Source organism: Nicotiana sylvestris, chromosome 2, assembly GCF_000393655.2.
Source record: "Nicotiana sylvestris chromosome 2, ASM39365v2, whole genome shotgun sequence".
Taxonomy (NCBI): Eukaryota; Viridiplantae; Streptophyta; class Magnoliopsida; order Solanales; family Solanaceae; genus Nicotiana; species Nicotiana sylvestris.
In genome coordinates this window covers 135,474,022-135,499,123 of record NC_091058.1, presented here as the reverse complement: position 1 = coordinate 135,499,123, position 25,102 = coordinate 135,474,022, and the positions used below count along the sequence as shown (strand labels likewise).

The following is a 25,102-nucleotide window of genomic DNA, read 5'->3' as shown; positions in this document are numbered from 1 at the left end:
TATTCCTCATGGCAGCGTTACCACCTCCCATGGAAAAGGAGCCTCTACGTCCACAACGGAAGAAGCACCGCCAGCAGTGAAAAAACTACTAGAAGCATTGCTAACGAGCACGCTAACCAGCATACTCGACAAACATGCCCAAAGGGCGAGCAGGGAAGATGCATGAGTCGATATCACAACAACCATTGAGAAGCACATCCTTCCTCCTTCAATGGGTATCACTCACACTATTAATGATGCAGGTAACGACACCCTTACAACTATTCTAAGAAAAATGGAGGATATGGAGAACGAGAACAAATCACTCCGCGACCAAATGAGGGAGCACCAGGAAAGGGTAGATATGATACAAGGCGCCCCAAAGCTTCTACTAAAACGGGATGCCGGTCGATTTGTAGAACAACCATACATCGACGAGGCCGCACCCCATGTTATACCTAAAACATTCAAGATGCTACCATACTTGAAGATATATGACGGCACAACAGACCCTGAGTATCACGTCACCCACTATGTCACTGCAGTAAAGGGAAACGACCTCACCAAAGAGCAAGTATCATCCATATTGCTGAAAAAATTTGGTGAAACCCTAATCGGGGGAGCGCTGACATAGTAGTCACAATTGCCAACGCGGTCCATAGAAACATTTAAGGAAATGGCCGACAAGTTCGTCACCGCACATGCCTGGGCTAAGAAAGCAGAGGCGAGAGTAAACAATATATTTGCCACTAAACAATCACTAGTGAAGGGCTCAGGGACTTCTTCGCCCGGTTCAATCGTGTTAGAATGACTCTCCCAAATGTGTCAGTAGGAATGGCGGTAGCAGCATTCCAAAATTGGCTGAACAGGTGCGGTTCGAGGGCAACCAAAAAATTATTAAGCTGACTCATGAAGTACCCCTACCACTTGGGACGAAATACACAATGCCTATTGCGCCGAGGTGAGACCAGATGAGGACGACCTCAATGGACCGACCCAATAGTTGACATCAGTCCAAATAAATGGGAGAAAAGATCGTAAAAATGATAATAGCAAGGATCATGTAGGTCCACGCCTCAACCGTGAAAGACACTAGCCATACGTCAGAGTTGTTGTTATACCCCCTCCCCTCTCACCATGGCGACGGTCCATGCAGGCCACAGACATGGACTCTCCGAAACGAGAGAGGTATGCCTCCATCACTATCTGCTCACAATTTTTGTATTTCTCCTTCAAAGATAGTCTACGCCCTATAGAAGCTCGGCCCCAAAGGTGAAATGGCCACAAAAGATAAAGTCCGACCCAAACACCATAAAGTCGAATGTCCTCTGTGAATTCCACCAAGAATGAGGTCACAAGACCAAGAACTGCATCGCCTTGAGGCAAGAGGTAGTGAACATGCTCCACCAAGGGCATTTAAGAGAATTAATGAGTGACCGAGAAAGAGCGAACTTTGCTCAAGAACGAGAACACTATCAAGGACCGTCGAAGCTACCCTCCCCTACCTGCACCATCCAAATGATCATCGATAGAGGCGACGAGGCATCAATCAACAATGTAAAGTTCACAACCACCCATAAGCTGAAATGATCAATCACCCATGAACGGTATGACGACCTCGAAGAAAGTATCATCTTCGACGAGTCGGATACCCAGGGTTTGACCTTTCCTCACTATGATGCACTTGTTATTACTTTGTGTATTTCAAATACCAATGTAAAACAGATTATTGTAGATAACGGAAGTGGAACCTGCATTATCCACCTTCGAGTCCTCACACATATGCGGCTTGAAGATAAGTGCCACGCTGCATCACAGTAACGAGTTTTAACAATGCAGTTGAGCGGACTTCCGGAGAAATCACAGTACCTGTTCTGGCTAGTGGTATCACCCTGGAAACAACGTTCCACATTATGGATCAAGATACAACGTACAACACCATCATAGGACGATCTTGGATACACGCTATGAGGATCGTCCCATCCAGCATATATCAGGTCTCAAGTTTCCCACCCCATAGGGAATATTCATCATCCGCGGCGAGCAGTGCACAGTCGAAGAATGCTACCGTATCGCCCAAGACTGCACCTACACTCAACAGTTAAAGGGCAAAGGTGCAGAAGCATAGCAATTAACGTGGTCGAGGTTGAACATCGACGAAGGGAAAGATGTCATCAAAGAACTCGAATTCGTGGAAGCTACGGGATCAACCGTGGAAGACCTCAACCTCGTTCAGCTCGACAAGAGTGACCACAGTAAATAGGCGTATATCGGACACAAACTACAAGAACCAGGTATATTCCATCAACTTCTAACTAATACTGCGGACTTGTCTGCCTTCTCTCATGCAGATATGCCTGGCATCCCGAAGAAAATAGCAACCCACAAATTGAACGTTAACCCACTGTACCCCCCCCCCCACGGTATGGCAGGTTAGAAGAAAATTCAACGTTGCAATAAATGATGTCATCCACGAAGATGTGGAAAAATTACTTGAAAACGGCTCTATCAGGGAGTCAAAATACCCAGTGGGTCGCTAACGTGGTCATGGTAAAAAAGAAAAATGGGAGATAACGAATGTGCGTAGACTTTACAGATCTGAACAAGGCGTGCCCGAAAGACTCATTCTCACTACCTCACATTGATCAGCTCATCGACGCAACAGCAAGGCACGAGCTGCTAAGTTTCCTGGAAGCCTATTCAGGTTACAACCAGATCCTCACGGAGGAGGAAGACCGGGATGAAACCACTTTCATCACCCACCAAGGGACGTACTGCTATAGAGTTATGCCGTTTGGATTGAAAAATGCAGGGGCGACATACCAGAGGCTAGTAACCAAAATGTTCGAAGAGTAGCTCGGCAAAACCATGGAAATATATATTGACGACATGTTGGTCAAGTCGGAAAGAAAGGAAGACCATATTGAACATTTGAGGGAAGCCTTCGGCATACTCAGGCGGTACGACATGAAATTAAACCCCGAGAAATACGCCTTCAGCATAACCTCAGGAAAATTCCTCGGTTTTTTGGTGTTGCAAAGAGGCATCGAAGTTAACCCTAACCAAATCAAGGCTATAAAGGGAATACCAGAAAACTTTACCAACAAGAAGCAGGTGTAGAAGCTGATCGGCCGTATAGCCTCCCTGTCGAGGTTCATCTCACGATCCTCTGATAGATGCCACAAATTCTTCAGTGTGCTCAAAAAGGACAATGGGCTCCAATGAAATTCCGAGTGCGTCGACGCCCTGAGAGAACTAAAGGCGTACTTATCTTCGCCCCCGCTGCTTGCTAAGGCAGAACACAGAGAACGCCTCCTAATATACCTGGTCGTGTCCGACATTGTAGTAAGCGCAGTCCTGGTCCTAGAAAATAAAGGCATGCAATCTCTAATCTATTACATTAGCAAGCCCTTCGACACTGAAACGAGGTACCCCGACCTCGAAAAGCTAGCCTTGACTTTAGTTGTAGCTTCACGAAAGCTCTGACCTTAATTCCAGTGCCACCCCATCTCGATGATCACGACCTTTCCTCTAAGGAGCATCCTACATAAGCTTGAGCTATCGGGTAGGTTAGCCAAATGGGCCATTGAATTAAGCGAGCATGATATAACCTATCGGCCGCAAACAACGATAAAATCACAAGTACTTGCCGAATTTAGTGCTAAAATAATGCCCGATGTCAAAAGGGAAGCCACTAATACTTACCCCAAGGCACACGACCCATGGATTCTATACACCGATAGTGCCTCCAATGCGTTAGGATCTAGACTGGTACTCGTACTCGAGGTCCCGACAGGCGAGATAATTCGCTAGTCCATACGGTGTCCCAATATAACTAACAATGAGGCTGAGTATGAGGTCGGGATTGTAGGGTTAAAACTGGCACTCAAGTACGGAGCACGATGGGTTGTCCTTCGATACGACTCACAACTCATCATCAATAAAGTCACAAGGACTTTCCAAATCAAGGAACAAAGGCTATAAAATTACCAGGCTAATATTTGCAAGTTACTGCCCGAGTTCAATGAATACTGATTCGACCAAATACCTCGAGCACAGAACATCGAGGCGGATGACCTCACCAAATTGGCAGCAGCTACTAAAAGCATAATCGGAAGAGAGAATGTGGTCACTCTCTTCTACTCGACCATCGACCAAATTGAGGTGCGCGTTATTAACCTAACTTTTGATTGGAACAACCGTATTGTCACCTACCTGCAGGACGGTGTGCTCCCAAACGACAAAAAAAGCCAACAAGCTTCGAATGCAAGCAGCCAGGTATAACATCATCAACAATGATCTGTACAAAAGGATGTATGGCGGCCCTTTGGCAAAATGTTTAGGACCAAACTAGACATGGCGCATCCTAGAAGAGGTCCACGAGGGTCACTACAAGGCTCACATCGGCAATAAAGCCCTAATCATATGTCTCATACGAGCAAGGTACTATTGGCCCACAATGAAAAAGGAAGCAACTAATTTTGTTAAAAAATGCGAACAATACCAAAAATGTGCCCCCATGATCCACCAAGTGGGTGAGCACCTCCACTCAGTCACTTCGCCTTGGCCCTTCATCAAATGAGGAATGGATATCGTCGGCCCCCTTCCCGCAGGACGAGGTAATGTACGATTTCTTTTGGTTTTAACTGACTATTTTTTAAAATGGGTGGAAGCAGGTGCGTTCGCTCAAATACACGAACAAGAAGTGATCGCCTTTATATGAAGGAATGTCGTATGCTGCTTCGGTATCCCCAAAGAAATTAGTTGTGACAACGGACTCCAATTCACAAGGAAGAAGGTCGCCGAGTTCTTCGAGAAATGGCACATCAAAAGAATACTCTCCACGCCATATCACACCGTAGGCAATAGACAAGTTGAATCCTCCAACAAAACGATATTGAATATCATGAAAAAAAATCAAAAATGCCAAGGGATTGTGGCTAGAGTTGCTTCCAAAAGTGTTGTGGGCGCACCGCACCACGCCAAAGACAAGCACATGGGAAATGCCATACTCACTAGTCTATGGGACTGATGAAGTAATACCGGTCGAGGTCGGAGAACCAAGTCTAAGATATTCAAATGAGATCAGGCCAAGCAACGATGAAATCAGAAGGCAAGACCTCGACGAGATTAAAGAGCGAAGAGACATGGCATACATAAGAATGGTAGCCTAAAAACAACATGCAGAGCGGTACTTACAATACACAATTTTAGTATACAATACAAATCTATCTTCTTTGGTAGTTCAATAATTTCAACCCAAAATTTAAAAAAAGGACCCAATGGAAAAGTTTAAAAAGGACCAAATTATAACAATATACTATTATATTATATTGTATTGTTAGTATATGCTGGAATGAATTGTATACCAAAATGGTATATTTGTGTACTATTTGGGTATACAATACAATTTCGTCTTCTTCTCTAGTTCAACTATATTTCAACCCAAATTTCTAAAATCTACTACAAAATCTCCACCAAATCGACTAAAACTTTAGCTACAACATCCAATCAACTTTTGTTTTGGTAAAATTTTATCTATTTAACCAAAAAGTTCAATACGATACAGGAACTGCTGACCAGTTCCTTTACTCTTCTTGACAATTAATTGCTCAACTATAACCTATACAAGGTTTTGATTTCAACTATACCTATACACATCCTAATGCCTACACTATCTGCATTATAGATAAATATACATTACAATTGACAGAACAAAGAAGCTAAACTTGTTTAATGAAACCAATTCAATGCGTCCAAATACTTCTGCCAACTGAGATATGTATTGCCTCTAATGTGTATATGGCTTGCAATTTCTCTACACATTCAATCTGGGGATGAGCTGCCACGCTGAAATCTGATCTTGTTCCTATCTCGCCATATGGGGCATACCATCATCCCAAAGACAACTGTGACAATTATCCCAAATCCTTTCTTTTTCCTAGCAAAGGTTGTCACCCATTTCACCTCTTCCCGCCATGTACTTATTTGTCTTGGACAACCAAGCCAATTCAGTAGTCTTTGCTAGATATTCTTCATGTAGTCACAACCAAAGAATAAGTGTTCATCATCCAGGACACATAATACACAAGCTTGAGGAACTTGAATACTAATTTTCTGTAGCCTCTCAACAGTAGGTAGTCTCCCCTGTACAACTAGCCATAAGTTGAATTTGTGTCTAGGATGTATATGTGGTTGTAAAATTAGGCTCTTGCAGTGCACCTTTTGGACCTGAGGGATTTGTATCTGATATAGCTTCTTGATGTTGAATCTTCCATTAATACTTTGCAATTTAATCAGTCTTGAAGTTAGGTCACCTTGCATGGTAGGTACAAGGATAAGCTTACTAAGATCAAGAATTTTCCTCACTACCTAGGCTGCATTCTTAAGTATAGACATAATATCGATAGTCTGGCTTTTGACGTAGTAAGCATGGAGCCACCTGATCCAAAGGCAATCCTTCTTCTTGGTGATAGCCCATAAGTGTTTTGCTACTGCTTCTTTATTCCAGTTATATAGGTTAATAGCATTCAGTCCTGCAACTGCTTGTGGAAAGCATATCTTCTCCCAAGACACCAATGCTTTCCTAGAGATGTCTGTTTTTCCTGTCCATAGGAATGTCCTGCATGTGGCTTCAATCATTTTCAACACCTTCTTGACAATAGAAATATTTGTGCCCAGTATGGTTGTATACCAAAGATCACTAATTTTATGAGATGCAATCTTCCTGAGTATGATAATAGCTTTGATGTACGACAACTTATCCTTGCAGTGATCTTTTCTACCAGTGGCCAACATTGGTTAATTGAAAGTTTCCTTGATGATAGTGGCACACCAAGATATTTTAATGGCAATGTGTCCTCATTATATCCCAACTCCTGCAAAATTTCCTCTTTCAGATTTGGGGAAATGTCAGCAAGGTAAATGGAGCTTTTGTCTGCATTTGTCTGTAATCCTTAGTCCTTTGAGAATTTCATAAAAGCCTGCTGAATCAACCTAATAGAAGGGAGGTCTTCCCTACAAAACATCAACAGATCATCAGCAAAACACACATGCATCACTCTCAACCTTTTTGCATCTAGGGTGGAAGTGAAACTCCTTGTTCAAAGCCAACTGATAAAATTAACTCTGTAGATATTCCATGGCAAGCACAAACAGGTAAGGTGGCATAGGGTCACCTTGCCTTTTTCCTCTTTGGCCTTTAAAGGGTTCAGTGAGGCCCCCATTCAGTGTTAAGGAATAAGTGACAGTTGTTATACATTCCATTATCTACTCAATAATCTTATGTAGGAATCTCAATTCAATCATAAGTCTTTTCAGAAAATATCAATCCAATGTGTCATAGGGCTTCCTAAAGTCAACCTTAAGTACACATCTTTCTGAAATTCCCTTCCTGTTATAGCCTTTGAATAGTTCATGAGTGAACAATATATTATCGGTGATACTTCTACCTTCAATGAAAGCTGATTGAGATCCTCCAACCAGACGACCTATCACTTTCTTTAGTCTCCCAGTGAGCACTTTAGTAATAATCTTGTACATGGTTGTGCAACATGCTATAGGCCTATAGTCCTTAACTTGAGTGGGATTGGGGACTTTTGGGATCAAAGTGATAGTAGTACAATTGATGAACTTGTTCATATTTCCTGTTTGGAAGAAAGCTAGTACATCAGCAAGCACATCACATTTTACCTCCTCCTAGTGTTGTGTGATGAATTCAATTGGAAATCCATCAACACATGGTGCTTTTTCAATTGGCATTCTTTTAGCAACATCAAATATTTCCTCTGTTGTGACTTCCTTGATCAGCTCCAGTTGTTGTAGTCTTGTCAGCCAGGACCCTTTCTTAATCACCTCATCAGAATTTGGGCAGGGGAAAATGTGTGATGACTCTCCCATCAGCTTCTTGAAGAAAGAGAGAAATTGGTCTTCTACCTGCTTTGGTTCTGTGATCTTGATTCCTGCATCATTGTGTATAGAATTAATTGTATTAGCACTAGTGTGTATCTTCCACTAAACATGGAAGTATTTTATATTAGCACCTCCATATTGTATCCATGTGGCTCGTGACTTCTGCCTTAGAACTTGTTCCTCCATATTGCTCTACTTTTCCACTTCTATTAAAGCTTCTTTCTCCTATTTTATATAGATCTGGAATAATGGTTCTAGGGAGATATTGTATTGTGCTAGTTCCAATTTCTGCTTGGGTTGATTAAGCTTTTGTTGATAGGAGGCCATGTAAGTATTTAACTCCCTCAGTGCCTCATTTAGCCTCCTAAGTTTCTGTCATGTTTTGGACATCTATGCATCTCTACAATCCGGTGCCCATACTTCTTTCACAATTCCTGCAAAATCTGGGTAGTGTAATACTGTTTGATATAGCTTGAAGGGTCTAGGATTCAAGTTCTGTTGTTGTATTACAAAGTTGCATTTGAGCAAGATAGGTGAATGGTCTGAAACTCCAGGATTCAGATACTCTCCTTCTATATGGCCATAGTTCATCAGCCAATTATAATTTCCAAATGCCCAGTCAATCTTGTTGTATACCCTTGCATTGTCATCTTTTTTGTTACACCATGTGTAATACCATCTTGTGCTCTTTAAGGGAGTAAATTGCAGTCGATCCAATAGTTCTTTGACGCCCTGAGTCTCTAACTATGTTATAGGAGCCCTAATCTTATCCTCTGTATGAAGCACATTGTTAAAATCACTACATACCAACCATTCAGTTGTCATGTGAGCTCCTATAGAAGCAAGCTTATCCCATAGTTGTTGTCTCTGCATCAAGTCCATACTTGCATATCACAATGAGAAGCAACCTTTTTTGACAATTTGGGTCCTCCACTTCACAATGGATAAACTGAGCATTAACCTCTAATATTTGAAGCTTTATATGAGGCTTTCACAGTAGCCAAATACGACTATTATAGGCATGATCATAGTTGTATTTGACTTGCCAGTCCTTTTGCTATCTTTCGTGTGATCTTCTTAGCTTTATTTGCTTTTACTTTTGTCTCAACTATTCCCATAACTTCTACTCTATACTTCTTCAGAAAGAGAGTAATCTGCTTGTGATTAAAGGGTATGTTAAGCCCTCTTATGTTCCAAGTACTTAAAATCATGGAGGTTTGAGGTGGTCTGTACCACTCTCCTCTATATCAGGTGATGTATATCCTTAAGTCAGTACCTTAAATCTATTGGTAATTCCCAACTGGCTAGTGGAGCAGCTAGCTGTAGCTTATTGTGTCTTGATCATTCATTCCATCATCAATAATTCTTTTACCTTGGCTTTTTGACCCTTCTTTCCTTATCGGTGATACTAACGCTGGGAATTCCTCCTCGTCCAAGCAAACCCATGCAAGATCAGATCAAAACAATTAAAAACTCAAACAAACCAAGTTATGAGTTTCAATCTTCAAGAGCCTTCTGGTAGATTTAAATTTTTTTACAATACATATCTGAAAACTAACATCAAAGGTACAATCTACACATCAAATAACAATAACTAACGAATTTCAACAGTAAAACACTACTCCTATAAAAAATCAGATCTGACACTTTGAACTCATTCATATGGAGTTTCAATTATTATTATTTTCAGATTTGAAATTACATCCATTATTTTTATGTGATAATGACTAATAATCAGTTGAAAAGAAGATTATCACGGTGTAGTGCTCTTGGCAACGTCGATGGAGGTTTATGATGGTATTTACATGATTGTGGATTTTTCAAATGGGAAGAAAAGATTATTAGATGGTCAAACAAAACCGGGGATGGGTAGGCTGGTAATTGATTTTAGTTAGAAAGGTATATATTATAATAAGTTTAACAATGGGTAAAGAAGGGTAAATACTTTGATTTTAATATGTAGCTTGTATAGTTTCCTCATTAAGGGGTCGTTTGGTAGGGTGTATAAGAATAGTGCGGAATAAGGTGTATTAGTAATGCATGGATTAGTAATGCATGTGTTAGTAATGCAAGCATTAGTTATGCAGATATTATTTCTTATCTACTGTTTGGTGTGGTGTATTAAAATTATAATGCATTACATAATTTTTAAAGAAAATAGTTGTTTAATATGCCCTCCATATTCTCTAGCTTTAAGGGACTTTAAGGATAATTTTGTCTTTAACCATACTAATGCATGCATTAATAGCCTTGGTATTACTAATGGCATCGTTTTCTATAATTACTTATACATAGGATAATACCAAGTATGATATATAACTAATACAAGTATTAGTTATACATAGGATAATACCAAGTATGATATATAACTAATACAAGTATTAGTTATACATAGGTTGAAAAAATGCACCAAACAATATATTAGTAATGCATAGAGCTAATGCTTGCATTATTTTTTCTAATACTTCCTACCAAACGGCCCCTAAGAAATATAACTCCACATTACTCATGTAACATTTGATTGTCCGTATAAAAAATTGATTCTGCGAAAATCTATGTACAATTTTATACGTGAAATAGGTATACATCTATGTGCAAGTCTTGATCTAAAAATTTCTCATAATAAGAAACGAAACACATTTACCAAGCCATGTTTAGATCAACGCATTTCCTTTATTGCTTTGTTCTATTAACTTTCCATGTAATATTTACATACATCGATGTTCTTGGTATTTCCCTAACACTTATTTTGCATTCGCCTAAGGAGCATGTTTAACTGGCATTGTCACCAAGTTCATATTCTGAAGCATGAAATCCGTGTGGGGTGGTGGGGGGTGGGGGGGGGCAGAGGACTCCACAAAATCCAGTCATAACTACTTGAAATGTCAAATTACAATCACTTAACCAGAAATGTTCAAACCACGTCCACAACAAAACCAAATCCATATTAAAATTCTTATTCATCATCTAATAGTAAAGGAAGAGGTCTGCTCACAGCATTGAACATTGAAATTCGTCAACCAAAACACAGTTCAGCTTTGCAACGATAGCTTATCAAACGACGTGGAGTACCAGAGACCAGATTGGATAAACCAACAGAAGGACAATACCAACTGTGTTAGATATACCATTGCTTTGTGTGAAGGAATTTCTGAATCCACCAGATGCTCTGATGTGCTCTTGGAGCAGATAGCAACCAATCAAAAGACACACCACAGTGCCAACCCAACTGTCTCTGAAAGTGTCAGCAAAGAGGTTGGGTGCAACCACTAGAAGTAGGATTAATGAACCAGGCATCTCCAACCAGTCTGTGATCCCCGGCAATATTATACAGAAGGGTTAGCATGTAGCGGCGTCCATAAAAAGTGGGATTAGTAACTTGGAGGATTAGGCAACTAACTTGCTACAACAAGTTAAAATATGCTGATACAATGTTTACAGTGTCGGAGTGTGAGAAGTACTCATTTATAAATAACACAAAAGCGTAGGAAGAATCATGTTTAAAGGTATTACCATTATATGCAGATCATGTTATACGCTTCAGAACACATTTTGAAGAATCTACCAAAAGAAAGCAAAATCTCAAAGACAAACCTAGTGATTATTCCCAGATGGCCATGCCGCAACTTCTTCAAAACTTTCTATATTATTTCTAAAATATCCAGTGAAGCACTCAGCACATTTTCCATTGACAAAACATTCACATAGTTACAGAAAGGAAAGTGCTGGTAGTATGAATCAATTAGTTAAAAATTATTGCTATTGGTAGCTGGCTAGTATCTCATCTCTGTGTGAAGCTCAGGGTTATCAACTGTATGAATCCTCACTCATCATGTTTCTCCATTTAAATGGAGTTTCGCATAAATAAAATTAAAGTTGAATATCCATGCAGTTTGGAAGATTTAGAGACATATCTCTTCTGTGATCCATGACATGTCAAATTGGTACTTAATAAATTTGGGGTGCATATTACTTGCTAGAAAGCGTTTTCATCTGTTTTTTAAATATTAAGAAGAAGTCAGCGGAGAAGGTAACACAAACTTGGATTACAAAGCCAAAAACTTAATTGCAGAAAAAAATAAAAACAATAACCAGTACGTTATGATCATATAAATCAAAAGCTAATGTTCATACCTGGAAAATGTCGTGGAAAGAAAAGCCTGAGTACTACTGCAACGAAAGCAATCCATTTCCCAACCTCTCCTCTGGAGATTAAAAACGACAATTGATTAATGAAGAAAAGAATCTCTTTGAATCAGGTAGCGATCAAGTGAAAAGAGAATTGCTTGGATGACAAAGAAGCAAGGAAAATCAAATAGTAGCAAACTAGAGAAGTTTACCTGAATAAGTGGAATAACACTGAAGGGAAACTGAAGAAAATATAGGGGATTAGAAGTCCAGTCAGCATATTTGTTCTCCAGTTTGTCCGGTCCAGTATCAGCAAATAACTGCAGATAATATTTGTTTCACTGGTTATAACCAAATCCACCAGGAAAAAGGTGTAAACTCTAGGTTCTATTCTACAAGAAACCATTGGATAATACAAACCTGCGGTTGACTATGAAATAAATTTAAGCATTTTGAGTTACTTGCAACCAGCAAACTGACCACATTCCACGAAAATAAATCATATTTTACCAGTTTCCCTTACCACATCAGAATATACTTATTCAAATTTATGTTGCGCGGACTCTCCAAAATGCTGCCGCACTCATGTCGGATCCTCCAAAAATACACTACTTTTGAAAGATCCGACCCGCACCCAACAACATTTTTGGAGAGTCCGAGCAACATAGATTCACATAGTTGAATTACTTCATCTAAAAGCTTAAAACAATTATATATTGCAGACATTTACTAAAATATTATAGTAAGTTTTCTTTTACTTCAAGAATACAAGTGAAGCATCTAAACAACAAAGCACGAACACTATACATCATGCACACAAAAAAGTAACTTCCTGCACAAGGTAGAAAGCTGCACAAGGTAGAAAGCAGAGAAAGAGTAACGGCCGAGCAATGAAATGGTTGAGCGGAAATAAGCTCAACCACAGAAAGAACAAGTAGACAATCTAAAGAGCAGTGCTAGGAAATCATAGAAATCTCAAACAGCTCATGTTACCAAGATAGGAGTTGAGCAGAATTTAATTTCGTGCACCAAAGTAGTTACAAGGTTTTGAAATGAACCCTTCTTTAAGCCTCAAGTGCATATTTCATGCCTAGAAAAAGCTATACCTCGATTCCAGACAATATGAGCATCATGTCATGTTCTTTGGAGTGATTACTTAATATCAAGTATGGGAGTGGGCTAGTTCTTTTACAAGGACACACGGGATTACTTAACTTTGTTTTTGGATATGATCAAGGCAAGCATATGCCGTAAAATTAAGCTTTGCAAAGTGACACAATGTTTTCATAGGTTCTCCTGATGTCTTCTTTTGGCATACTTAATTTTTTTAATATTTTTTTTGGATATCGTAGTGTCCGGGTCAGCTTGAGCGCACCTCGTCTAATTCCACAGGATACCTGCTACCTCCCACCAGCAACAGGCATCAGGTAACTCTATCCACCAAGTTGGGCATACGTAAAATGATAGAGATGATATCACAATATCTATTATTGCCTATAAAACTAAATTGACAAATCAAAGATAACGAACAAGAAAAAAGAATGTCTTCCAAGATTCCATTACGGTATTAGCATAAGACAAATAGACATCTCATATCCATGTAAAGGTGGATTCAAGATTTAGAGTCAACAGTTTGAAGTTCCACTGCACCCACTAAGATGTAGGGAGAAACCCCTAGACTTCTTTTTGCATTGCAGCGAAGGAGATCAATGACAGAGATTCTCTGACGCAGTGCAGCTATGTTTAGGATGAAACGTTTGTCAAGAAATGCAGTTCAACACTTGGGATGTCTCTTCCCTTTTAAATAGATACCACGAAAATTTCTCCTGGACCTCCTCATGTTTTCAAAGTGAATTACTTCTTTGAGATCTAAATAAATAGACACAACATGAAAAAAAATAGATAGAAAAATTACTCTTAGGAAATTATAGGGCAATGAGTTGGTATTGACTTCTTCATAATATGTTAAAAGCAAAGTAAATTAGAACAGGGTTAATAATGTAAAAGCAAAGTATTGAATTTGAGGGACTATAGATACAACATTAAGCTTTATAGTAACAAATATAGCAGCTAAACAGGATGATCCCCAAAATCACGAAAAAGAAAAACAAAGATGGTATTCCATATCATGCTGAACTGAAGTTCTAGCTGCAACAAGCTCAAATGAAGTCATTGAGTTGAAATTTGGACACTAATATGCACAGCAATTTTCGTCCAACCAGAGCAAAGAGCAAATATTTAAGCATATTGGATCAATCCTATAATGCATGTATTACTTGGTGGAATGAAAAAAATATTATCCTCTCCTACTTAATAACTTTTCCCAGCAAATGTGTCAATGACAATAAGGCACTCCTACATGTCTCATTATCTAGGATTTAATATTCCTCAGGGGATTAACATGCCTGTTGGTTCTCAAATGCAGTGTCAGCCTAGAAAAGTTCATACATTAATTTTGAGAGAGCTACTTCCACATCCCTGGTAATCACAGTGGAATATGCCTAATCCTTTTCCAGATCAAAAGTCTCTACTTTCCAACTATGTTATCAGTTTTGCTAACTGAAGCATTTTTCAACCAAGTCATGTCATGGCCGATGGATAACCGAATCATTTTGGTATACCATATTATTGTAGACTTAAATGTCATTTATTCTTTACTCGATGTACAAATTTTAATCTAGCAGCACACACAATATGCATTTCTCTTTCCTTTTCCATAGGTATATTTGATATGTAATTTACAGTGGGCCGACACATTCAACATGCTCCTTAGTCGAATACTAAAGCAATTGGCCCCAAAATATGTTGACAGAAGACCATCCTCTTACAAAATTTTAAATCAAACAAATTAAACATTATCCAACGAACAACCAAATTCGTAAAAGGACCTTTTATTAATTCTTCAGAAAGTGAAACTAACCCAAAAACACATGATAAAAGAAAATATTATGAATTTTCACATTTAGAAAGTGAAAACCTCAAAATTAAAGGAGACAGTTTTAAGAAATTCCATGTCCAAAGTCCACTGACAAAAAGAATGTTATGGCGCAAAGCATTTCGCACATTGTGTTAGACATAAAGAAGTAAGACAAGGGAAGGAAAAGGAAGTATTGAGATTACATGGCAGCAAAGGAGGAGACCCATTTGAGGAAAGAAGTACCAAATCCAAGACCACCAAGTTTAGTGGCATGATCAAATAGCTTCTTAGCAGCTAACTTGAGCTCATTGATATCTTCATTAATCAATTTGTTAGTGTCTTCATCAGTTTTCATTGCCAAATAATCCATCCTCCCCATTTTTCCTTTATTATCGTACTAGATCTGAAAAGTTTGAAGTATTATTGATCTCCGATTTTACACAAGGATAAAGAGGAATACTGAACGCGTACAGTCTGTCTCAAGTGGTTTTTGTCCAAGTCCAGATCAGATTGCTCTTGTAATTAATTGGACACGTTGTTTTTGAGCTGTGTCTACAATACTTGCGGACACGTATTTCAGTTTGGCCTTACAAGTGCACTTCTAATCCGCTACTACTTCGAGTGCTTTGACCAAAGTTTACGATCCACGCTTCTTGCTTGTTTTTATTTATTTATTGAATTTAAGTTATCTGATCACCCAAAAGAAAAAGTAAACCACATCACTGTCTCGGTGTAAGGAAATATAAAGGTGAGAAGAATTAGGGTGTGTTTGGTACGAAGGAAATGTTTTCCTTATTAAGAGAAGGTAAAATATTTTTCAAAATTCCTTCTCAACCTTTCTCACCCTCACCAACCCATCTCATGCCCTCTGTCCAAAAAAAGCTTCTTATTTTTTTCAAATTTCAGTTTTTCCGTTATCACCTGCCCTACTATCCCTCCACCCCCTCTCTCGCAAAAAAAATACTTTTTCTTAATTTTTTTTTTTTTGCAATTTCAAATTTCTGTTTTTTCGTTTTGCTGCATCACCCACCCCACCCACCACAAAAAAGATTTTTTTTACTTTTTTTTTGTAATTTAAATTTCTGTATTTTTTTCTGTTCTTACGTCACACCCCCCCCCCCCCCCCCCGAAAAAATATTTTTTAAATATATTTTTCAGTTTTAATTTTTTTATTAATCGGTTTAAATGTTCAAAATTTTACAAGTTTCAAAATTATAAATTCGGAGGTTTATATGTTTGGAAGTTTACGGGTTTAGAAAGTATAAAGTTTACGGATTCGAAATTCCGCGGTTTCGAAAGTTTAGCGGTTCAAAAGTTTATGAAATTTGTGGATTCGGAAGGTTGTTGGTTTGAAAGTTTATGGCTTCATGTTTATTATATCTAAATTATTTATGAATACTCTTGAGAAGTCATTTCCTTAATTTGCGTACCAAATACCGAAAAATGAATAAGATTACTAGTTGTTTTCCAAGAAAATATTTTTTGTTATACCAAACACACCCTTAGTCCAAATAGTCGAATACCTAATCGTGTAAATTAAAAATAATTATAATAAATATATAATATATGTATAATACAGTATATAATTTATGTATATCAATCGAAAAAATTAATTATGAATCGAAGAGTTCTTAAGGAGTGCTCATGTCATAGATGGGTAGGGATATGAAATAAATAGAGTAAAACCGATATAGAATAGAAGTCGGCAAGACTACATAATCACAATGCATGTAGCTTACTATTGACATGTGGAATTTCATTTCAATAACGGAAAAGGGTCATAGTTGTTTATCTACTATCAAATATTAGTTATACCTATCCTCCGTTATACTATTCGAAGGTATTTGTCCTTGCCATTATCCTTTTTAATATTTTTGCCCCTCCTTTTAACGGACAAACTCAGGCTCCATTCTAAATTGACACGTGGCAAAAATCTATTAATACACAATTAAATAGCTAACCCATATTCAAAATTGCCTACCCATTTACCCGATCTAAAAAATATATATTTTTCATTCCCACTTTCTTTGATGACTCAAAGTGTTATTACTTGTTTCAAAATAAAATTTTGCGTTCCGATGCCTTAAAAACCTCTTTTAGCATCACCTCGATTTGTGTGCGTAGTTCGGGCGCGTAGCCAGAAAGCCTATACGTGAAAATCTATGAAAAATGATAAATTTTGACTATAAAATGAGTTAATTTGACTTCGGTCAACGTTTTGGGTAAACGGACCCAAACCCGTAATTTGACGGTCCCGGAGGGTCCGTAGAAAAATATGGGACTTGGGCGTATGCCCGGAATTGAATTCCGAGGTCCCAAGCCCGAGAAATGAATTTTTGAAGAAAAGAATGTTCTAAAATTATTTATAAGGTTTGGAAATGAATTTTGATTAAAACTAGATGGTATCGGGCCCGTATTTTGGTTCCGGCGCCCGGTACAGGTCTTATATATGATTTAAGATAATTCTGTGAAGTTTGGTAAGAAACGGAATCCATTTGACGTGATTCGGACCTTAAATGAAAATTTTGATGTTTAAAGAAGTTTTGGGAAAAATTCATTGATTTTGAGGTTTAATTCATAGTTGTTGATATTATTTTAGTGATTTGAATGCACGAGCGAGTCCGTATGATATTGTTAGGGCGGTGTACATGTTTGGTTTGGAGCCCCGAGGGCTCGGGTGAGTTTTGGATAGGCCGCGGGGAGAAATTTTGGACTTAAGGAATTGCAGGCCTGCAGCCTTCGCATTTACCACCTCCCTTCGCAATCAGTTCGCATTTCCGACCTCCCTTCGCAATTCCCAGTTCGCATTTCCCAACCTCCATTCGCAATTCCTAGTTCGCATTTCTCAACTTCCCTTTGCAATTCCCAAGCCAGCAGAGGTCGGGGTTCGCAATTGCGAACCCTTGTTCGCAATTCCCACATCTCAGACCTGCAACTTTTATACTTAAACGAATTTTAACCCATTTTTCATATCCTCTCAAAACATAAACACACTAGGGCGATTTTTCAAAGGCTTCTTCTTCTCCAAATCAATTGTAAGTCGTTTTTAACTAGTTTTCTTGAATCATTAACCTCTTTTAACATGATTTTAACTTAAAATCAATGATTTTCATGGGAGAGATTGGATATTTTGGGTAGACCTAGGTTTTTCAAAAATTAGGGATTTGGACCTCGATTTGAGGTTCGATTTCAAAACAAATCATATATTTGGGTTCGTGAGGGAATGGGTAATCGGGTTTTGGTTCGAATCTCGGGATTTGACCATGTGGGCCCGGAGGTGATTTTTGACTTTTTGGGTAAAACTTTAGAAAACTCATTTTCATGTATTGGGGTTGATTCATTTAGCGTTTATTGATGTAATTAAGTAGTTGTGACTAGCGAATTGGTGGTGGAATCAAGGGATAAAGTTATAGTTGAATCGTGAATTGTGTTCGTAGCATCCAGGTAAGTGTTTGGTCTAACCTTAGCTTGAGAGATTAGGAGTTGTGTCTTATTTGTTACATGTTAATTGTGGAGTATGACGTATAGGCATGGTGACGAGTATCTATACGTTGGTGTCAAGCATGCTCGTGCATCTTGTATTATAATTGTTATGACTCCGTTGTGGTGTATTGCGCTTCATATGTTATTATCACTATTGTTCCCTTGCCGGGATATTTGTTTAATATTATTGTTCCCTTGCCGGGATGTTTGTTTTGATAGTATTGTTTTCTTGCCGAGATGTTGTTGAAATATCATTGTTCCCTTGCCGGGAAGTTGTTATATTGCTCTTGTTCCCTTGCCGGAATTCCTTGTGATTATTGTTGGCTTGTAACTAGGAGTGGGCGGTATGCCTACTACAAGATAATGAAATAGGAGTGGGTGGTATGCCTACCACAAGATATAATGAAGTGGGAGCGAGTGGTACGCCTACCACAAGATATAATGAAGTGGGAGCGGGTGGTACGCCTACCACAAGATATAATAAAATGGGAGCGGGTGGTACGCCTACCACGAGATAAATAAAATGGGAGTGGATGGCATACCTGCCACGAGATACATGAAATGGGAGCGGGTGGCACGCCTGCCACGAGATACAGGAAATGGGATCGGGTTGCACGCCTGCAACAAGAAGTGAAAAGAAAGTGAAATCTGCCTTTATTTTCCTTATTCTTGTTAGTGGTTGGATTTTGATTCCTTTATGGTTCTCTTGATATTCTGTTTTACCTGTTATTCCCCGAAGCATGTTTCCCCCTCCTATCTTTACTTGTTTATTCCTGCTTTACTTTCTATTGTATATTATATAACTGCACAGGTTTATTTGGTGGTCTGGTCCTAGCCTCGTCACTACTTCGCCGAGGTTAGGCTAGACACTTACCAGCACATGGGGTCGGTTGTGCTGATACTACATGTAAGCACGTGATTTTTGACCCTCCCCGGGAATTTTTACGCTCTTAGCTTAAAATATCTAATTTAGGACTAATATAGCTATTTTAACTATTTTTACTTTATTTCGTTGCAAAAAAGAAAATTTCAAAAAATATATATATAAATTTTAGTTTATGTATTTCTCATAAACTTGAAAAATACAAAAATTGCACTTTATTTTTATACCTTATATAATTTCGAAAAAATACAAAAATAATAATTCTATTAAAGTTTTATAGGCATTTTAACTTTGAAAAAATACAAAAATATTACCTCATATTTTATCTTAATATTTAAAAATGAAAATTACAAAAAATAGTTTTATTAATATTTTGTAGCTATTTTAAACCTTGAAAAATATTTAAAAAAGATATAGTTTTGTTTAAATACTAGTCTTATTTTTGGTAGTTATTTTGCTTACATAGGACTAGTTAAGCAACGTGTTTCTATTTCTCGGGTCCGGGCAAAAGAATAATATTCGGGTTCAAACTACCCGGTTTTAGGCCTAATTTTCGGACCTAGCCCATAATAAACCGTGTCCAGGACACGTGGGGAACCCCACCACGCGTGGGGGACATATGCCTCGAACCCCACCACGCGTGAGGCTCATTTTCATGGGCATTGAAACACGGACGAAATTTAAAAAAGAGGGGGGACCAACGAAAGGACTTGGAATTTGAAAAAGAGGGGACTTTGGAAATCTTAAACAAAGAAAAGAACGGGCAGGAGGACTTTTGGACTTTTGAAATTTTTGAAAGGGGGGACCACTGTTCACCTTTCTTCTTCATAAAGAAGAAAGAAAGAGAACCTAAAGAAGAAAGAAGAAAAAACGGACTGGGAAAAAAAACGAACAGGAGGATTTTTAAATTTTGGAAGGAAAGGACTACTGTTCACGCTTCTTCTTCAAGAAGAAGAAGAAGCAAATACCTAGCAGGACCCTACCCAAAAACCACCCCGTCGTCAACCTCCGAACAGCCCACCACCAACACTCCATCAACGGACCAACCTCCTCCTCCCAAACACCACCCCGACGCCATAACCACCACCCCTCACGTCCAAAAACCCACGACGACCTCCCCAGCGTCCAAAACTACAGCCCAGTCCGTCGACCACCAAGCCTCTCAAACGAACACCCTCGTTCCACCCAAAACCATTCCGTCAACGACCCACCACGTCTAGCCCCCGTCAAGCAGCGACTGCTGCTACATTTCCATCGCGTCGTCGCTGCCCCCTAGCCGGAACTCGAGCAGCTGTTGCTGCGTTGTCGAAGCTCTCCACCATGTCCGGCGACCATAACCCAAAACCAACCACTCTCTCACGTCCGAGCTCCAGCCATTAACCACTGCCCAAACAACCCACCCTACTGTCGCAACCAACGCCCTCGTCATTTTCCAGTCGACAACCATCACCCCGTCACCATTAAACACTGCCCGTCGACCCCCACAATCGTCGACTAAACAGTCCGTCAGCTTCACGCCACTAGTTGAGCCGGAGTTCATGGAGGTGAGCTGCTCGACCTTGTGTTGAGGTCGAGTTCCAGTCCAAGGTCCAAAGGTTGAGTCGAGGTCCGGTACGTCGAGGCGCTGTCCGAGGTTCCGTCGTTGTTCTTCGTTCAGAAAGGTCCGGCTTAAGTTCCGTCGGAATCGTGTTTGTCGCTCTGAGTTTGTCGAGGTGCAAAGGTTAGTAAACCTCGATGTATTAGATAAATAAACTTACGTTGAATGTTCGAGATGCAATATAAAAATTTGGTTTGGAAATTTTCTGCCTATGTTTCATTGTCTGCATTTTGGTTCATTTTTATGTTATGTTATTCTTGTTTATTTGATGTCGTTTAATTAAGTTGGACTAGTCGTTCTATGACACAAGTTTGACGTTAATCTGTTCGTCCTTTCCTTCGGTTAGGTCATTCGAAAAATAGTATTAGTGCATGCTGTTACTACTACCGAAACACTCATTCACTAAACTCCTTTTATTAAACTTTTAACAAGTCATGGGATTTTAGTTGTAAAGAGGCCGTAAGTCTTAGTATTGTTAAAGACATAAAAATGACATCCTTTTAAAAAAAAAATAATAATAAAAAAATATAATAGTAATAATAAAGAATAAAATGAGACGAGCCTCGCCGAATAAAAGGGACAAATTGCGGGGCCCTCACAAAATATATGTATTAAATACTTAGATTCCGGGATGGGTCGTTTAGCAAATTTCACGGCCCTACCCCAAAATAATAATGCGCTAGTTGTTTTAGGCGCGCCTTTAATAATGTTATCTCCCTAAGCTCGGGTGCACATTTATGTGACCCAAATCCAAATCTCAACGGAGTCGAAATATGTCTCTAGTCACGGGCGCATTGATTGTGGCGTGGCCCGAGATGCATTTCCATGACGTTGCAAATTCTTTAAAAAATAAGAATGAGATGAGCCTCGCCGAATAAAAATACAAATTGCGGGGCCCTCAGTAAATACTTGTTTAAAATTACTTAGAATTCAGGAGGGTCGTTTAGCGAATTTCGCGGCCTCCGCAAAAATAATAACGCGATAGTCTCTTTAGGCGCGCGTTTAATAATTTATTTTTCTTAAACTCGGGTGTGCATTTCATGCGACCCAAATCCAAATCTCAAAACATCAAATAAAATGCGTTCCGGATTGTGGGTGCATTTCATGTGACGCAGTCCAAAGACGTGTTTTAAGCGATGTTCACATTCTTGTAAAAAACAATAATAATAAAGCGGTTAAAAGTTAAAATTTGCACATAAGTTCATACTTGTATAAAATCAGATAATCAAGCCGAATATAACAATTAAGCGACCGTGCTAGAACCACGGAACTCGGGAATGCCTAACACCTTCTCCCAGGTTAACAGAATTCCTTATCCGGATTTCTGGTACGCAGACTATAATATAGAGTCATTATTTTCCTCAATTCGGGATTAAAATTGGTGACTTGGGACACCCTAAATCTCCCAAGTGGCGACTCTGAAATTAATAAATAAATCCCGTTTCGATTGTCCTTTAATTGGAAAAACTCCCCTGCGCCCCTCGGGCGCGGAAAAAGGAGGTGTGACAGCTCTGGCGACTCTGCTGGGGATCAGGCCCAGAACCACTGGTTCAGGGTTAAGAATTCGAGCTTGAAATAATTGTTATTATTTGGCTTTATTTATTATCTGGTTTTTTTACGTGTTTGAGCCTAATGTGCTAAATGCTGCTTTTACTGCTTTAATATTATTTGGACTGTATATACAAACTGTGCCGAAACCCCTCTCTTCTCTCTCTTGAGGAGTGCACGCTGGTCGTGGCTTCTTTCTGTTAGTGTCATATACCAAAATAGAACGAGGATTCGGTGGAGTTGCAAAATCGGATGGCCTTTTGGTTACCGGTACACAGCTCCCATCCTTGGCTCGAGTTGTCCGCTCGGGTAAGCCAGGTCTAGAACAAATACCCAGGTTATCAACTTAGAATAACTCAGCTTCATGCCGGATCCCTAGTAGGGAACGTTTATTTGCATCATGTGCATTTGACTTAGGGGACTCAACACAGGGGTTGGGTCCGTCTAGGACAAGCAACCTGAAAATAATAGACCATCTTTTGGCATCCTAAGTGCTACATGTTGTATTTATTCAAGGGTGAATGGGTCGTTTGGCGGACCAATAATAGTTGCGGACAAATAACACACCTTGTTAGGTTGATCACATTTAAATAAGAAGGCCGCACGTTTTTCCAGCATGATGTTATTTTAATCAAAGCATGGGGAACATTTGTGGAATCCAAGAATTCTTGGAATTCCCTATGTCCCCCACGCTTGCTTTTTGGGAAAGCACATGGGGAACATTTGTGGAATCCAAGAAGCCTTGGAAATCCACTATGTCTCCCACGCTTCATTTTGGGAAAAGCACATGGGGAACATTTGCGGAACCCAAGAAATCTTGAAATTCCCTATGTCCCCCATGCCACATTTTTGAAAATATAATAAATATAAAAAAATAAAATATATATGTATATATGTATATATAAAAAAAAACGTTGAAAAATTCAAAAAAAAAAAAAAATTTGTATGTTTTTTCATCATCATCCACAAGTTAGAAATAGTGGAAAAGAGGAAAAATAACAGTTTATAAATGTGAAAAAAACAAATGTCCAAGTAGTGTCGGAACTCTGCCGAATTTTTGAGAAAATAAGGAAAATATATGTCTTATTAGTTAGTTTTATTAACAACAAAGGAAAAGTAGAAAAAATCATCATTGTTTGGTTTTGTTTTTCAAAAAAAAAATAGTTTGTCTTGCCATAAAAAAAAAAAAAAAAAAGTAAAAAAGGGTCTTGTTTTTTTAAAAAAATATGTTTATTTACTTGTTTATGAAAATGCTGAAATTACAATAATCCAAAAATACTTTCCATTATTGATTTCTTTAGAAATTCTTTCTAATTGTTTTAAAAAAAAACATGTATATATAATAAAAAAAAAATCCGAAAATATTTTGATTCTTTTTCAAAATTGAAAAGAAAATTCAAAATCCCAAAAAAGAAAATTTTTGAGAAGCATTCCTTTTATTAAAAGCAAAATTCCGAAGAATATTTTTCTTCTTCTTCTTTAGAATTAAGAAAAAAAAAGAGCAAATGAAAATTCAAAAAATATCTTAGAAGTCTTTCTTTTAAAAGAAAATCAATCAAAAAAATACTTCCTTGCTTCTTTTATTTGCCTTCCTTCGCAAATTCAAAAAAAAAAGTTAGTTCATCTACTTATTCTTATTTGCCTACTTATTCTCAAAGACCGAACTACGCGGGTTTGATTCTCACCGGATGTGAGATACGTAGGCAACCCTCATCGGGTCCAACCCCACCTTCTCAAAAAGAAGGAATGTTTTATATTTTTCGTTAATTTGTTTGTTTGTTATGAATGAAAAATAATAGTCTATTTGATCGTGGTGAAAAAGAATAATAATAAAAAAAAAATAGAAATGGAAAAGGGTCTTCTCAAAAATAGCTTATTTGCCCGAACTACGCGGGTTTGATTCTCACCGGATGTGAGATACGTAGGCAACCCTCATCGGGTCCAACCCCACCTTTTGCTAAAATAGCTAAAAATCAAAAATTTTAATCTTGTCATAAATAAGTCGGGTGATGTCCAACCCACCTTTTGCTAAAATAGCCAAAAAACAAATAAATAAAAAATATATGTCAAATTTTAATTTTGTCATAAAGAAAGTCAGGTGACGCTGTTTTATCAAGACATAGCCGAATGTTCCCGAAAGGGACGCCGGAAGGCTGACTTTGCATAAACAGCCACTTTTGGGTCATTTTTAAGACTTGGTCCAATTGACCCACACAGCCTTAAAAGATCTTCGTCCCCGAGGCGCTGAAGGGCCGTGTTTTGCAACACCAAGTTTTATTATAATTTGAAAAAGAGTCGACGGTCAGGTGAATACCGTCTTTTGTCATAATAAGCCGAGCCAGATTCGGCCGCGTCTTAAACCGTTCTTGCCGAAATAGCCTTAGAGTATCTTCGGTTGTCGAAAGGTTATTTTCGTAAAAGAATGGACAAATTTGTAAAGTGTCATAAAATAATCCTCCCCGGCCTCAAAATTTATATGAAATTTGGAAGGGGCCACATTTGCAAAAAATAACCGTCCGGTTGCATTTGGCAAACGGGGAAAGGAACTATCCGTTCGTTTTTGAGTTTGTAATTGTTGATTAGAGTATGCGAATTATTTTGATTTTCGGGTCCGTTTGTTGTCTCTTGTCAAAAGTCTGTTTTTGCAATCAAGTTT

General features: G+C 38.6%; 2 protein-coding genes across 2 annotated transcripts; both read right to left on the bottom strand.

The window, feature by feature from the left end:
- Positions 1-6,935: 6,935 nt before the first annotated feature.
- Positions 6,936-7,521, bottom strand: LOC138885644 (uncharacterized). The gene is made up of 3 exons (XM_070166615.1): positions 7,351-7,521; positions 7,136-7,248; positions 6,936-6,996 (listed from the first exon to the last, which is right to left on the bottom strand). The coding sequence occupies exons 1-3, from the start codon at positions 7,519-7,521 to the stop codon at positions 6,936-6,938; spliced, it is 345 nt and encodes a 114-aa protein (XP_070022716.1).
- A 3,222-nt stretch (positions 7,522-10,743) lies between these two features.
- On the bottom strand, positions 10,744-15,608 carry LOC104220977 (cold-regulated 413 plasma membrane protein 2-like). Its single transcript, XM_009771948.2, has 4 exons — positions 15,139-15,608; positions 12,231-12,338; positions 12,025-12,095; positions 10,744-11,198 (listed from the first exon to the last, which is right to left on the bottom strand). Exons 1-4 carry the CDS (start codon positions 15,312-15,314, stop codon positions 10,945-10,947), a joined length of 609 nt encoding a protein of 202 aa, XP_009770250.1. The 5' UTR covers positions 15,315-15,608; the 3' UTR covers positions 10,744-10,944.
- Between the last annotated feature and the right edge of the window lie 9,494 nt (positions 15,609-25,102).

Excerpts from the sequence above, each read along its gene's own strand:
- LOC138885644 (XM_070166615.1), bottom strand. The coding sequence starts at position 7,521 with ATGTACAAGATTATTACTAAAGTGCTCACTGGGAGACTAAAGAAAGTG. Across the intron at positions 7,249-7,350 it reads AGGGAATTTCAGAAAGATGT|ATAATGGAATGTATAACAAC; the intron begins GTACTTAAGGTT and ends ATTATTGAGTAG. Across the intron at positions 6,997-7,135 it reads GACCCTATGCCACCTTACCT|GGAAGACCTCCCTTCTATTA; the intron begins GTTTGTGCTTGC and ends GATGTTTTGTAG.
- LOC104220977 (XM_009771948.2), bottom strand. The coding sequence starts at position 15,314 with ATGGGGAGGATGGATTATTTGGCAATGAAAACTGATGAAGACACTAAC. Across the intron at positions 12,339-15,138 it reads GTCTCCTCCTTTGCTGCCAT|TTATTTGCTGATACTGGACC; the intron begins GTAATCTCAATA and ends TATTATCTGCAG. Across the intron at positions 11,199-12,024 it reads CTTTCCACGACATTTTCCAG|ACTGGTTGGAGATGCCTGGT; the intron begins GTATGAACATTA and ends CGGGGATCACAG.